Source organism: Berghia stephanieae, chromosome 15 (assembly GCF_034508935.2).
Source record: "Berghia stephanieae isolate SIO BIC M18660-M18661 chromosome 15, UCSD_Bste_1.3, whole genome shotgun sequence".
NCBI classification, from domain to species: domain Eukaryota; kingdom Metazoa; phylum Mollusca; class Gastropoda; order Nudibranchia; family Aeolidiidae; genus Berghia; species Berghia stephanieae.
This window is the reverse complement of record NC_088374.1, coordinates 20,303,414-20,320,913: the sequence shown is the minus strand read 5'-3', so window position 1 is coordinate 20,320,913 and position 17,500 is coordinate 20,303,414. Positions and strand designations below refer to the sequence as shown.

At 37.2% G+C, this 17,500-nt stretch overlaps 1 protein-coding gene across 13 annotated transcripts in view; it reads left to right on the top strand.

The window, feature by feature from the left end:
* LOC144960623 (uncharacterized) overlaps positions 1 to 17,500 on the top strand; it is a 116,956-nt gene that overhangs the window by 16,723 nt on the left and 82,733 nt on the right. For 2 of the 13 annotated variants that reach the window (XM_078893860.1, XM_078893857.1), the window contains exons 1-7: positions 774 to 862; positions 2,528 to 2,648; positions 4,360 to 4,383; positions 6,901 to 6,957; positions 7,985 to 8,041; positions 14,495 to 14,572; positions 16,189 to 16,280. In XM_078893860.1, coding sequence (XP_078749986.1) covers positions 2,615 to 2,648; positions 4,360 to 4,383; positions 6,901 to 6,957; positions 7,985 to 8,041; positions 14,495 to 14,572; positions 16,189 to 16,280 — 342 coding nt within the window. In that variant the 5' untranslated portion in view covers positions 774 to 862; positions 2,528 to 2,614. Of the gene's footprint in view, positions 1 to 705; positions 863 to 1,034; positions 1,166 to 1,497; positions 1,561 to 1,766; positions 1,828 to 2,192; positions 2,247 to 2,417; positions 2,649 to 4,359; positions 4,384 to 6,900; positions 6,958 to 7,984; positions 8,042 to 14,494; positions 14,573 to 16,188; positions 16,281 to 17,500 lie in introns of those variants that run through there. The other 11 variants (XM_078893850.1, XM_078893858.1, XM_078893848.1 and 8 more) reach the window with 11 other exon arrangements.

The window sequence follows — 17,500 nt, the reverse complement described above, 5'->3', positions numbered from 1 at the left end:
ATCACACGACGTGTTAAAAAAAAGTTCTAGCCAGCATGAAGAATTTTAAAAATACCGATTCTCTTTGTGACATCAGACTATTGAATCCAATTCTTTGTCCACGAATCAAGAAAACTGAATGTTGTAGATAATGCCTCCAGTCAGCATGAAGTGTGAAGTGTGATAATGACGAATCGATGTAGTATAGGACAATGGAAAGGTCCGGATTTAAAGAAACAACAACAACATAATACCCTTCCCCCTGCCCCAACCCCCCCCCCTCCCCCTTAAAAAATGAACAAAAAGCAATATTTTGTTTGTTTTTGTTGTTTTGTTTTTAAGGGTTATACGGCGCTCGCAACACATTAGGTCATATCAGCGCCAGAAAAAAAAATAATTTAGGGCGTTTGAAAAATTTATTTTGATGTTGTTGTTGTTTTTGTTTTGTTTTGTCTTTTTTATTTTGGTTTGATGTTGTATTAAATGGTTTACTTTATAAACACCTATTTGATGCAACTTTCCCGATAATACAATTTGCTATATAAAAGGTTCACATGTCACGGGAAGAGAAGTGAAGAGTTAATACTTACATTTTTGTTTCCGTTATTTTGTTGTTTTTTTTTTTTTTTTTCGTAGGAAGACAGAAGTAGTTTTGGGGATAGGATGTGTGTGTGTGTGTGTGTGTGTATGTGTGTGTGTGTGTTGGGGGGAGGAGGTTAAGAGAAAGGGGACAGAGATGAGGGAGATGTGTAGGGTGGGGGTGGGATGATCATATGGTTTTGGGACCTAAGACCCTTGTCTTATGATTTTCATTACGTTTTACTTTAGGTTAGTGATGGCCATGTAAACTTTTAGATAGGACAAGAAGGAAAATATTCGTAGAGTATGTGTCGACGTGAATAATTAGCTGCTAGAATACATATAAATATATATACATATACACATATATATGTATATATATACATATATATATATATATATATATATGTATATATATATATTATATATATATATATATATATATATATATATATATATATATATATATATTTTAGTGCATAATGTTATAGTCGGAAAGTGACAATTTCTGATTTTCTGAAAGAATATGTTCCCCAGAGCATTTTAATCTTAATTTGAATTAAATTGGGCAATTTTTCATGAAGTTATGGTCAGATGTATGGGAAAGGTATCCAGCAAACTTTTCTCAAATTTCATGCTTTTTCCAAAAAAAAAAAAAAAAAGAATGAGAAGTGAAATTATGCTTTGATATTTCCCGAAGATGTACACAGAAGAGTTTATTTAATCATTTATTACAAGAGCTCATTTTGGATAAAATTTGACTTTTTTACTACACTTGGCAATATCTCAGTTCAAACGGAATATGTCATTCACTGTAACATTATATATATATATATATATATATATATATATATATATATATATATATATATATATATATATATATATATATATATATATATATTTGAAAGAATTCTGATTTACCCAAACACAGAAGGTTTCGAGGTCAAAGCCCTTCTTCAGCCAATATAATTTAATATGTATACGATACTTACACGTAAGGTGATGTATGATGATAATTATTTCGCCTTGTAACATTGTAGAAATACTTGATATGGTACGCATGCTCAAGCAGAGCACATACAATTTATTTAAAAAAACGTTCACACCTTACTTTAGATGCAGATGTTTGCATAATACGTGTCTTATTTCGAGCTTTGTTTTCGTTTCTTATAACGCGCTTTGAGGACTTACTTACTTACTTACTTACTTATCCGAACCAGCGACCACCTAAGCTCTACCCCTTCGGTCTTGTGCCATGACGTAGAAGTTAGTTGTCTTTTGAGGACATTTAGTGGATATTGCGCTATATAAAATCTCTAGTTAAAAAATTAAAAAAAATAATAGCAAATGAAGAGAATTAAAGCATAACAGGTTCCATGATTAGTGTATTGTTTTCTTTTCAAAGCTGTAAAATTACAACTGTTGTGGATTGCTATTATAGTGATTGTGTGTGTGTGTTTATGTGTGTGTGTGTGTGTGTGTGTGTGTGTGTGTGTGTCGGGAGTAGTCTGTATTATATACAGTAGTTTTGAAACATAAAATTTCTGAAGGAAATTTGGTTACAAAAGTATAAATGATGTAAAGTTAAAATCAACGTGTGCTTGGCTGTTAATTTGTTAATGGCGTATCAGGTGGATAACAAAACAATTAGTGCCAAAACCTCAAAGATATTCAAATATATCAAGGTATTTATATAGCTATAAATTATATATATATACTTATCAAGTAAATTCTTTATTCTGGTAAAACAGAAACTATTATTATTATTATTCTTTTATCATATATTAGAAATATCAAGAAACTATATCTGTCTAAACTCAAGTTTAAGTCAATCTATTTCATGTATTAAAAAATAGTAAAAACAAGTTCATTACTATTCGCAGGATAACGAATTTAAAACATCGAAGTAACTGTAGCAATTTAGACAAGAAGGCTTTTTTTTCCAATAAAAGCAACATCTATGAAGTAAGGAAACCAAACGAAAGAAACAGAATTTTGATTTGAAGTGGATATTCAGTAAGGATTAACGTTCAAAACATTCGAAACGATAAGGATGAGAGGATTGCTGCCGTTGTTTATCGTGGCTGGTAAGTACAACAACAACAATATCTATTACTGCTACTACTACTACTACTACTACTACTACTACTACTACTACTACTACTACTACTACTACTACTACTACTACTACTACTACTACTACTACTACTACTACTACTACTACTACTACTACTACTACTACTACTACTACTACTACTACTACTACTACTAACTACTACTACTACTACTACTACTACTACTACTACTACTACTATACTACTACTTACTACTATCACTATTAATACTACTACTACTACTACTACTACTACTACTACTACTAGTACTACTACTACTACTACTACTACTACTACTACTACTACTACTACTACTACTACCACTACTACTACTACTACTACTTTACTAGTACTACTACTACTACTACTACTACTACTACTACTACTACTACTACTACTACTACTACTACTACTGTTACTTATACTATTTCAACTACTTACTACTACTACAACAATAGCCATCATCTTCATCCACAACCACCACCACCTCTACCATTACCATCGCCAACAATAAGGAGCCTGGTCATCCACTCTCAACATTACTACAACCAAATCCTCCATCATTACTACCATCCACAATAGCCATCATAATCATCATCATCATCATCATCATCATCATCATCATCATTATCATCATCATCATCATCATCATCATCATCATTATCATCATCATCATCATCCACAACCACCACAACCACCACCACCACCACAACAACAACCACCACAATCACCACAACCACCACTACAACAACCACCTCAACCACAACCACCACCACCACCACCACCACAACCACCACCACCACCACTACAACCCAACCTTCACCACAACCACCACCACCAGCACCACCACCACCACCAGAACCACCACAACCACCACCACAATCACCACCACCACCACAACCACCACCACAATCACCACCACCACCACTACAACCACCACCACCACCATCACCACCACAACCACTACCACAACCACCACCTCCGCCACAACCACCACCACCACAACAACCAACACCACCACCACCACAACCAACACAACGAACCACCACCACCACAACCACCACCACCTTCACAACCACCACCACCACCACAACCACCGCCACCACCACAACCACCACCACCACCACTACAACACCACCACCACCACAAACACCACCACAACCAGCAAATCCACAACAACCACCACCACAACCACCACTACAACCACCACCACCACCTCCACCACCACCACTACAACCACCACCACCGCTACAACAACCACCAACAACCACAACCACCACCACCACCACCACCACCACCACAACCATCATCACCACAACCACCATCACCACCACTACAACCACCACCATCACCACCACCACCACAACCACCACCACCACCATCACCACCACCACTACAACCACCACCATCACCACCACTACAACAATCACCACAACCACCACCACCACCACCACCACTACAACAACCACCACCACCACCACCACCACCACCACCACCACCACAACCAACACCACCACCACCACCACTACAACCCAACCTTCACCACAACCACCACCACCACTACAACCACCACCATCACCACCACCACCACCACCACCACAACCAACACCACCACCACTACAACCACCACCACCACAACCACCACCACCACTACATTAATTTCTTCCTCCACTTATATTTTCAGGACTTGCCACAACAGTCCTATCAAGTAAGTATAACATTTTCCAATAAACTCCCTACCTTTTTTGGGGTTCCCATAGCTCTGTAGATAGAGCACTCAATTCACACGCAAGTGACTCAATCGATAAATCGAGATTTTTTTTCTGACAGACCCCCCCCCCCTTCCACCGTTCTCCCATCAGAGAATGGATCGCCCAGTCTGTTTGATCTGCCTGAAAGTACGTTGCAATAGATTAGTGCCCTATCCAAAAGATAGCAAGAAATTGTTTTTGTTTGTTTCACATTATAGAAACCCGGACCATTGTAAAGTTATGGCCTGGCACTGACCAAAAAGATGACGTGAAAATGCCAGTCTTTGGCCACAAAAGAAAACAAATCGTGAGTTTCATTCAATAGTTCAACCAATGAAATAACTAGACGTCAAACTGCCAGTCCGAGAGGGTTCTAGTGACAGGCTATATATAGTTGGAGGATGACGTCACTCAGGTCAATGTTATTGGTTTTGCCACCCGCGTTTATGAGTAATAATCACTGAATTGTATTAACCCAACTATCAACGTTCAGGGATACAAATAGTTTTGTGTGTTGGTCCGTTACACTTCCGGATGGCAATGTTGAGAGCTTCTTAGCCAAGCGCATACTATATCTATGTAAACTCCTGTCCCATGGGCCTGATGGATCTGAAGTATTACCACTATATCTTCATACAATCCCACGGGTATAATGAATAGGGAATGAGATTAACGGAAGAGTAGCGTTCCTTGATTGGACGTCACCAATAGTCTGTGACGTCACCAGCCGAAAAGTTATTAGAGAGAGAACGTCATGTTGGTTGTGCGCATGCGTCTCTCGTCCTCGCTTTCGATGAAAGCGGCTTGAGACACTTCAAAACCAAATTGACGTTCTCTCTGTAACGTGACGTCCAATAAAGGGACGCTACTCCTCCGCTAATCTTATTCCCTATTGAATGTTGCATAAATAAATATACAACCGGTTAAAAGAGCTGTAACCCAACAATAATTGCCTATCTGGACAATAAAGATTATTATTATTATTTTATTATTATTATTATTATTATTATTATTATTATTATTATTATTATTATTATTATTATTATATTATTATTATTATTATTATTATTATTATTATTATTATTATTATTTATTATTATTATCATCATCATATATTATTATTATTATTATTATTATTATTATTATTATTATTATTATTATTATTATTATTATTATTATTATTATTATTATTATTATTATTATTATTATTATCATTATTATCATTATTATTATTATTATTATTATTATTATTATTATTATTATTATTATTATTATTATTATTATTATTATTATTATTATTATTATTATCATTATCATTATTATTATTATTATTATTATTATTATTATTATTATTATTATTATTATTATTATTATTATTATTATTATTATTATTATTATTATTATTATTATTATGAACAATTCTAAAGCGCATTTCCACGGTTGTACTATGTTAAACGCGCTTGACATTGTTTCATGTATTCCCCCAACAGGCGTGCATGTTGCAGGTTAGGCGGTGTACTTAGGTGTAAAATGAGCAACCTTTATGTCTGGACAAAAAAGTAATTGTAATATCGCCTAACTAACGCGGTGTCTTGCTCTTTAGATAGTATGCGTTTGGCTAAGAAGTTCACAACATTGCCATCCGGAAGTATAACGGACCAAAACACAAAACTATGTGTAATGTTGAACGTTTATAGTCTGGTTAATACGGTTTACTGAGAATTACTCATAAACGTGGATGGCAAAAAAAAAAAAATAACATTAGCAAAGGCTATCTATATGTTACGTGTTGCTGTTGGTCAATGACCATTTGTAAAGTGCTTTGAGTAAGGAGTCTTTTCCAAGGTCTCAACTATGCGCTGAGCGAAGCTCGAAACCAGGACCTTCCGATCCGAAAGCGAGTGTCATACCACTAGACCATATAGCCGGATAATCATTTTATACGCAAAGAATGCAATATCAATTCCATATGAAAGCGAGATTGTCTTTTCTTATGTAAGCGCCTACTTGCAAACCAAGCACCAATCACTGATTGAGGAGCTGGATCAGTTTCATCTGGCGGAAAGTAACTTATTATTATTATTATTATTATTATTATTATTATTATTATTATTATTATTATTATTATTATTATTATTATTATTATTATTATTATTATTATTATTTTATTTTTTTTTTTTTTAATTTTTATAATCTAAAGGATAAAAAAAGAAATACAAAGACAATCCAGGGTAATCGTATGATCAAAAATAGTCTCTTACAATTTTGTAATTAAAAAAAAAACAACAAAGAAAATATCCAACAACAACAATAATAACAACAACAACAAAGAAAAGAAGAAAAAACATCAACAAAATACAAACAAACAATTAAACAAACAAAAACAGTGTCTGGATAGAAAGCATATTTTAAAAATATATATTCTAATTCATTTAACTACCACAAGTAGTGAAATCTCTCCTTTCTATTTTTAGATCCAACGTCACGATTCCAGGCTGATACATTTTTAGACATGCTGGCACGGACTTTCGGTAAGTTTTATTTATGAGATTTATTATATCATCATCATCATCATCATCATCATCATCATCATCATCATCATCATCATCATCATCATCATCATCATCATCAACATCATTATCATCATCATCATCATCATCATCATCATCATCATCATCATCATCATCATCATCATCATCATCATCATCATCATCATCATCATCGTCATCATCATCATCATCATCACTAACATCATCATCATCCTCACCATCATCATCATCATCCTCATCATCATCATCATCATCATCATCATCATCATCATCATCATCATCATCATCATCATCATCATCATCATCATCATCATCCTCACCATCATCAAACTCACCGTCTCATCATCATCATCATCATCATCATCATCATCATCATCATCATCATCATCATCATATCATCATTGTCATCATCATCCTCACCATCATCAAACTCACCGTTCATCATCATCATCATCATCATCATCATCATCATCATCATCATCATCATCATCATCATCATCATCATCCTCACCATCATCAACCTCACCGTCATCATCATCATCATCATCATCATCATCATCATCATCATCATCATCATCATCATTATCATCATCATCCTCACCATCATCAAACTCACCGTCATCATCATCATCATCATCATCATCATCATCATCATCATCATCATCATCATCATCATCATCATCATCATAATCATCATCATCATCATTATCATCATCATCCTCACCATCATCAACCTCACGTCATCATCATAATCATCATCATCATCATCTCATGATCATCATCATCATCATCATCATCATCATCATCATCATCATCATCATCATCATCATCATCACCACCATCAACCTCACCGTCATCATCATCATCATCATCATCATCATCATCATCATCATCATCATCATCATCATCATCATCATCATCATCATCATCATCATCATCATCATCATCATCATCATCATTATCATCATCATCATCATCACCACTAACATCATCTATACATCCCAAACAGATTCCAAAGTGGCCTACCTCGACCTACTTGCTGCACTACAGAGAAGACTCAATCTTGGTAAGCGATAGACCTAAATCAACGTGTACCTATATGCAGGTCTGACATTCGAACCCACTTATCGGCCTATTTGAACATTGTTATAATGGACAATACTTTGCCTCATTCAGAGACTTTAAATTTAAATGGAGCTTTTATACAGCGCAATGTCCACTAAACGTGCTCAAAGCGCTTTACAATGGGTCTCTGGCCAACAGCAACACTTAACATGTAGGATGAGACATGATGACGCCTGTTAGGCGATATACCTACCATTTTTTTCGGACAGAGACGTGCTCAAGTACTCATTTTACATCTGAGTACGGTGAGAGAGTTAAAAGCCTTTTCCAAGAACTCGACTATGCGCCGAGCGAGGCTCGAATCCAGGACTCTCCGATCTGACAGAGAGTATCAAGCCAAAAGTCCACATAGCCGCACAAAGGATGAATTTCCTGACCAAATCCACGCGATTTTTTTTTATCTCCAAAGCACGGCAATTTACTTCATCATCATCATCATTTCCTTTTTCACCCTGGGTCAGGGTATAGGCCACAGACATACAGTTTCCATCCTTCTCTATCATCATCATCATCATTGCCTTTTCACCCTGGGTCAGGGTATAGGCCACAGACAAACAGTTTCCATCCTTCTCTATCCTGAGATATCTTTTTAATCTCATTCCATGTCTTACAACCTCTCTGTATATCAGCTACTTTAATTCTTCTCCATGTTCCTCGTGGCCTTCCCCTTGATCTTCTACCCTGAGGGTTCCAGTCCAATACATTCTTTGTTATAGTTGAGTCATTCTTTCTAAAGGTGTGTCCAATCCACCTCCATCGCCTTCTTTCTATTTCCTCCCCCACTGGTTTCTGCTGTGTTCTTTTCCATACTTCATTTTTTATTCTATCCATCCATTTTATTCTGAGTAGCTTACGCATGCACCTGTATACGAAAATCTGTACCCTCCTTATACATGCCTGTGATGCGTTCCAAGTTTCACATCCATACAGTAGGACAGACTTCACGTTTTAGCTTTAGTCGAAGGGAGGTATCTTTAGTTCTCCAAACTCTGTTCAAAGATGTGAATGCACCCTGTGCCTTTCCTATTCTTCATTTTTTATTCTATCCCTCCATTTTATTCTTTTTTTTATCTCCAAAGAACGGCAATATACTTACTGGTTGAATCACACGGTAGCATTTACACAGGGGATCCCGATAGCTCAGTTGGTAGAGCACTCGCTTCTCACGCAAAGGGACCGGGTGTAGTTGAGATTTATTATGATCCCCCCACCCCCTTCCGGTACAATATTCACCCAGCAGCGAATGGGTAGCTGTGTCTGTTTGATCTGGCGTCCAATCCAAGGGATGGCAAGAAATTCCTATTGTCCGTTTCACGTTATAGAAACCGAGATAAACGCCGGCTCCATAGGCCTAATGTCTCTGAAGGACGGAGCATAAACCGAAGAAGCCGAAGTTTCAATCAGTCTGTTGTTCGAGGGGAGGTGTGGAAATGGGGGGGGGGGGGGGGGGGGGAGGGGGGGGGGGGAATTATAAACCTGTCTCGCCTCATGGCTTTGTCTATCCAGCTCCAGATATAATGCCTAAATAATGTTGGGCAATGAGAATGCTACTGTTGCTGGGAGGGGAGGAGAGAGGTGTGGAGAGAGGGCGGGGGGTGGGGGGGGGGGGGGTTAGGACGGAGGAGGAAGTGGTGGGGCATGCGAGTTTGTATTTCTCTCTCTCTCTCTCTCTCTCTCTCTCTCTCTCTCTCTCTCTCTCTCTCTCTCTCTATATATATATATATATATATATATATATTATATATATATATATATATATAAAGAGAGAAAGAGCGAGCGAGAGAGAGAGAGAGAGAAGAGAGAGAGAGGGAGAGAGAGAGAGAGAGAGGGAGGGGGTGAGGGGAGAGAAAGATATATTTTTTTCTCTCTCTCTCTCTCTCTTTCTCTCTCTTGTCATGATTTTATACAGGAGTCCTTTTTTGTACTAAAACTCTTACAATACCAGGCACAAAACCTGTGGCCATGTCATTCATTGACACCTGAGTCGAGTGAGTAATTCCTATAAAGTGCATTTCCCCCCAAAAAAAACATGTAAATGTTACTGCTCGAAGCTCGAAGAAATAAATAAATTGAATGTAAGCTTGAATTTAATATACGAAAACCGATCAAATGAACCTTTCTCGTTCACCGCAATTGGATTCAATGGTCTGATGTCACGTCGCCCAGCAACGGCGGCCATCGTGGCAAAGAAAATCGGTACTCTTCAAGCTGGCTAGAACTTTCCATATGTCTTGTGATCAGAGTGTATAAAAATCAAAACAAGATCATATTTATAATATTTTTCTCCTCTGGATACGCTTTTATGTTCGTCGGATAAATATTTCATAACGGCGTCCGTCATTGTTCCGATAGTTCAGAGCCAGTTACTAAGTTACCATGCGTCATTACGAGGGAAGTGACGTTACCACTGTTGAAGTCTATTATTGTTGTAAATAAGAAGGAATAAATAAATTATAGTTTTATTTTTTCTACTCTTTGGGTTTTTTCTTCTGGTCAAGAATGAATGCGGCTATGTGGTCTAGTGGTATGACACTCGCTTTCGGATCGGAAGGTCCTGGGTTCGATCCTCGCGCTCGGCGCATAGTTGAGTCCTTGGAAAAGGCTTTTTACTCACATTCTCTCACCGTACCTGGCCCTTAACAGCGTTGTCTTTGTCCGAAAAAGTGTAATATCGCCTAACAGGCGTCATGTTCCGTCCTACATGTTAAATGTTGCTGTTGACCAGGGACCTCTTGTAAAGCGCTTTGAGCACATTTAGTGGATATTGCGCTATATAAAGCTCAATATATACAGCTCAATCAGCTCAATGAATGTATTTGACATAAAATAAAAGGAGCTTTTATATCTCACATTATCCACGACACGAGCTCAAACCGCTTTACAAAAGCGTCCCAGGCCAACAGCAACACTTAACATGTAGGACGGGACATGACGCCTGTTAGGCGATATTAATCTTTTTTAGGACAGAGACAACTATGTATATGGTCTGGTACTCATTTTTACACCTGAGTACGGTGAGAGAATGCGAGTAAATAGTATTTTCCAAGGACTGAGCTATGCGCTGAGCGAAGCTCGAAGCCAGGACCTTCCGATCCGAAAGCGAGTGCCATACCACTAGACCACATAGCTGCACAATGACATCCATCAGATCGTGGTTGTTGATATTGTTACACAATAAAACAGACATAATATTATGTCACCGAGTAATAGGTTTCAACATTCGTGACGTCACTTTCCTCGTAATGACGCATAGTAACTTAGTAACTGGTTCTAAATTATCGGAACAATGGCGGACGCCCTATTGAAACATTTCTCCGACGAGCATAAAAGTGTATCCAGAGTAGAATAACGTTATAAATCTGTTCATGTTTTTTTTTAAATTTTATACATTCTGATCACATGACATGTGAAACAGTTCTAGCCAGCAAGAAGTACCGATTTTCTTTGTTTAGAACCAAGTTGCTGGTTGTGACATCACACGATTGAATCGTACCATTAATAAACATCGAAGGTTGCGACATATAGAAGAAACTTAACAGGGAACAAATGAGCGATGTCAATAAAAGTGGTTCCAATCTCATCAGAAGTGTAAAACATGTCTTCTGGAGAACTGAATAAGATACGATGTGTAAATTTATGATTTTCTGGTTTTATCTTATTCTATTACAGCCTCATGCAAACATTATACTACACCCAGCAGGCATCTATCAAAATCGGAAACTCTACAGGAAATTCCATTCCTATTAAGAAAGGAGTCCGTCAAGGGTGTGTTGCCTCACCAGATCTGTTTAATCTATACCAAGAAACAATCATGAGGGGCATAAATAATATGGAGGGAATAAAAGTGGGAGGTCACAACATAAATAATATAAGATACGCAGACGATACGGTACTCATTGCAACATCAGAAATCCAACTTCAAAAGATTGTTGACAAAGTGGTAGTAGATAGTGAAGCCAAGGGAATGGAAGTGAATATCACCAAAACGGAATGCATGGTAATACAGAAAAACCGCGAAAACAACAACACCTGCAATATAACGATTCACGGCGAGCAACTTACCAACGTAGAAAGTTTTAAATACCTAGGTTCAATAGTGACAACAGATGGAAGATGTAACCGAGACATACGAGCAAGAATAGCTCAAGCCAAACAGGCCTTCATGGACCTGGAAAACATTTTGAAAAACAAACAGATGTCGTTCGGGATTAGATTCCGAGTCTTGAAGTGCTACGTGTGGCCAATCTTGTTATACGGATGCGAAAGCTGGACTACAAATGCAGAAACACAAAAGAACATTGAAGCTTTTGAAATGTGGTGCTTGAGAAGGATGCAGAGAATATCGTATACTGCACACAAAACGAACGAAGAAGTGCTAAAACAAACATACCAACAAAGGAAACTAATGCCCTTAATAGTGGATCGACAACTATCCTTTTTCGGACACATAGTAAGGAAAGATAAGAATGAATACCTGGCAAGTTGTGGAAAAATACCTGGTAAACGCGCCCGGGGGAGACAAAGAAAAACACTCATAGACCAACTGAAGGGCTTCACCAGCCTAACAATCCAAGAGCTGTTTGAAAAGGCAAGAGACAGAGAGGAATGGAGAGAGATAATTCATGCAGTATCCGAAGCCCGGACCAGGCATGGAACCTAGAAGAAGAAGATTACAGCGGTACGCAAGGACTTCGCTTCGTACCCGAAAGGTACCCAGTTCGATCACCCACGCTACTCAGTGTGGCCTTTAGCAAGTCACCTTGTTCGTAGCTGAATTTACGGTGCTGCACTGCGGCGGACGCCTAGATTATTATTCATACTTCCCATTGGAATAGACCCTTGAGACAAATTAAATTTCCCTTAGGGATGAGTGCATAGCATTTTATTTTTTTTATTTTCTTTTTTGTTTCATTTTATTTGATACTCTACTTACCAACAGAATGAAAATCGTCATTTTTGGTACATTAAAAAACAGCGGTTTTCTTATTTAGCAATGTGTAAAAAAAACACAAATGTTTGTAAGCCTTTCATTTTTATACAGAATTATATAGCATTGTTTTATTGCTTTATAAATTTGTTTTTAGCGATTTAATTTGTGTGTTAGTGTGGAATTCAGTAAAAAATGAACAAGGTTGATAAGAAGAGAGTTACCTATATCTCCTTACAAGTTATTTTTAGAATTTCCCCAAAAAATTCACTCCCACCCAGCACAAAAAAATAGACTTTTCTTACTCAAACAAAAAAGTTACAAGTGAGTTCTACAACACAGTGTTTGGTATTTATAGCTGTCATCAAAGCATTTCTTTAAATTTTGTGATGTACAAGAGAAATCAGAATGAGAAAATTGTCGGTTACATCGTAACGAATGTGACGATTTTCCTATGGGTGGTAAGGAGAGATCTAAGCATATAATTTAAAAAATAGCTTTTATATAGCGCAAAATCCACTAAATGTTCTCAAAGCACTTTACAATTTCTCATGTAAGAAAGGAACATGACGCCTGTTAGGCGATATTACATTTTTTTCGGACAGAGACAACGCTGTTAAGGGCCAGGTACCCATTTTCACCTGAATACGGTGAGAAAAAGTGAGTAAAGATCCTTTTCCAAGGGATGAGCTGTGCACTTAGCGAGGCTCGAACCCGGGCCCTTCTGGTCCGAAAGTGAGTGTCATACCACTAGACTACATAGCCGCACGTCCAGTAATCCTTAGAATCAGCCACTTTTGCGGCGATGAGGTCTTGTGATATGACACGCGCTTTCGGACCGGAAGGTCTTGGCGCATAGTTGAGTCCCTGAAAGAGGCTCTTTACTCACATTCCATTCTATCACCGCACCAAGGTGTAAAATGAGTACCTGGCCGTTTAAATCTTTGTCTCTGTATGAAAAAAATGTATTGTCGCCTAGCAGGAGTCATTGTCTCGATCTACATGTTATGTGTGTCCGTCGGTCCGGGACACATTGTAAAGCGCTTTGAGCACGTTTAGCGGATTTAGAGCTAGTATACGAGCTAGTGGTTTGTTGTTGTTTTTTTTTTAAACAAAAATAGTTGTGCCAGCTTTTGATTCAATTTGTAATTCTTTTGTTTATTTATTTATTTATTTATTTATTTTTTTTGGTTGCTTTAAACACTAACTTCGTTATTTGTATTGTTTTTGTTGTTGTTTTCTTTTTTTGTTAGTTTTTTTTTTTTTTGTCAATTTGTTTATGGGATATTCTCATGTTATTTTTACTCTCTCTCTCTCTCTCTCTCTATCTATCTCTCTCTTTCTCTCTCTCTCTCTCTATCTATCTATCTCTCTCTCTTTCTCACACTCTCTCTCTCTCTCTCTCTTTCTCTCTCTCCCTCTCTCACTCTCTCTCTATTCCTCTCCTCTCATTCTCTAAACGTCCAGAACCAACAGTGAATGCAACAAACTCTGGGGTTCCTGCCGATGGAGTGAACGGATCAGGAGTGGGCACAGCTTCCAATGGTGAGTCTATATGGTGTGTAAATAATAATACTGATAATAATAATTTAAAAAATGATAATAATAATAATAATAATAATAATAATAATAATAATAGTAATAATAATAATAATAATAATAATAATAATAATAATAATAATAATAATAATAATAATAATAATAATAATAATAATAATAATAATTCATTGTCCAAAGAAATGGAAATTCATTTTGGTTCACATTGATACCCTATAAGACCCATATTTTGATGTATTTTTAAAAAAATGTTTGTCGACCGCCTAGTGAGTTGCCTTTAGTAGGGCTCAATAAAAAAACTGATCCTATTGGTTGAACTATTGAATACAACTCACGGTTTGTTTTCTTTTGCTTCCAAAGACTTGTCTTTTGACGTCCTTTGTTAGTCAGGGTCAGGTTATGAGTTTATGAATCCGATGACGTGTGCCCATTCGCACACCGTTTGTTGGTCTCGGTTTGTTAGCTTATATTATAGTCTGAAATTATGACTTGCTCTTTTAACGTCATTTCTGACCCTCCGTCTCAAAACGGTATTATGTCGGGATGATTCAGACTCCAAAAAGTGAATTTAGAGATAGATTGATGAAAAATTGGAGCTTAGAAGTTTTTGCAATGCAAGAAATAGTCTTTATACTCCACCATAGCGTACAGAAATTAAACCCAAGTTGGATATTTGTGGCTATGAATTCAATTTCCCTTACCGAGTGGATCCCGACATAATACCGCTTTAATACGGTGGGTCGCATTTATCACAAATTAATGCGCCGTCTTGTGTGCTATGTACTGTCTTGTGAGTTGTCGTTAGTAGTGCAACTTTCCTCTATCATATCTCTTTTCAAATGACGCTCATCATCATAGCTTGTCGCTCCAACATCGAACTCACTTCACAGCATCTGTGGAGCAGACTCTTAGGTCATGTCCAGTGCAGCTGGGCCCATCCTGGCATTCTCTAAGGATGTGCTCCATCGTCTGCTCTTGGCATCCACATGTACACAAGCTAGTCTCAGCCAGACCCCACTTTTTAATGCTTCCAGCTGCTGTTCTTCCCATTTTTGCTGCCCGCGCTCAAAACACAGTTACACATTCATTCTTGTGGGGGGTGGCGGCTCAGTTCAGTAAAGCAGTTCTTGTCTCGGATCCCCAACAGCTTTATCTGCATGATTGTCCGACTCCCTCCATATGGAAAGTCTGTATACAGCTGCATGGTCAGAGTTCATCAAATGTAAATGTTGCTGCTCGAAGCTCGAAGAAATAAAGAACATTGTAAAATTTTAATGTAAACTTCTATTTAATACACGAAAACAGATAAAATGGACGTTTTGAGTTTCCCTTTTATCAAAAAAACCCAGAATGAATGAACAACTAGAGACGAATGAGATAATGTGGCTAGTGGCGTTGTTAAGATGAAATTCTCTCTCGTCAATCTGGAATTTAATAACGTATTTATGTCTTTATTGGGTTTTTTTTCTCTGTTTTTTTTTTGTTTGTTGGCTGAAGAAACGTTTTGAGCCCGAGACGTTCCGTGTTTAGTATGTTTTTTTTAAAATCTGTTAAATTAATTTTTATCCATAATAATTCCCAAACCTCTCTGTATGTCTTTGTAGATCCACCATGCCCAGAAGCTGAATACAAACCCGGAGCGACTATCACCTACACACCAACCAGCAGGAACGTTGGGAGTCGTGCGTTCTATGAGGTAAGGTATTCAAACCGAAGACTAACATGCATCAGTGCATGACATAATCAGTCGGAAGGTGAACATTTTGGATTTGCATTTTTTTTTTATTTTCTGAAAGAATATGCTCACCAGAGCATTTTAATCTTTATTTTAAGTAAATCGGGTGATTTTTCATGAAGTTATGGTCAGATGTATGGGAAAGGCGTTCAGCAACTTTCCTCAAATTTCATACTTTTTCAACTTGACTAGCTGTAAAAAAAAAACAACTTAGAAGTGAAATTAAGCAATGATATTTCATGAAGATTTACAAAAACGGTTGATTTAATCACTTATGACAACACTCCTTTTAAAATAAATAAAAGACGTTCTCTTCTAACTAAACTGGGCAATATCTAAGTTCAAAACTTGTCACCAACCGACTGACAATGTCATTCACTGTAACAAATATGTGACCTTTCGCCTCAATACGGTATTAAGTCGGGATGGTTAAGATGATGAAAATTGAATTTATAGCCAGAAATATCAGACTTGTGTTGGGTTTTTATGTTTTATTCAGGAAAATGGATACCGTATTTTAGGTTGCTCATGCCAACATTTTATATTTTTGACCAGTTTAACATTAAATTCGGCTTTTAAGCATCTGGTTCGTTTCGACATAATACCGTTTTGAGGCGGTGGGTCACATATGGAAACGTACGGGCTCCTTCTGTATGTGAATGTTCTACATCAAGTCAGTAAACATGACATTTCTGTATGAATGGTAAGTGTTTACTTAAAAAACAGACCATTTCTTTTCGCTATATTAATCTTACAGTTAAACAAAAAGTCAATAGATGGTATGCGCTTGGCTAACAATCTCACACAATTGCCATCCGGAAACAAAACGAACCAACAAACATAACTGTGTTACCTTGAACGTTTATAGTCGGGTTAATACAGTTTAGTGAGAATTACTCATAAACGTGGATGGCAAAAGAAAACAATAACAAAGGCCTGAGTGACGTCATATTTGGGCTATCTATAGATAGAACGAAGATGGCGTCACTCAAGTCTTTGATATTGTTTTTTTTTGCAATCCACGTTTATGAGTAATTATCACTAAACTGTATTATTCAGACTATAAAAGTTCGTGCTTACATATAGTTTTGTGTGTTGGTCCTTTATACTTCCGGATGGCAATGTTGTGAGCTTCTATAAGTCCAAGTAGGTTCTACGGTAGCCATCGTTAAGTAAATGTC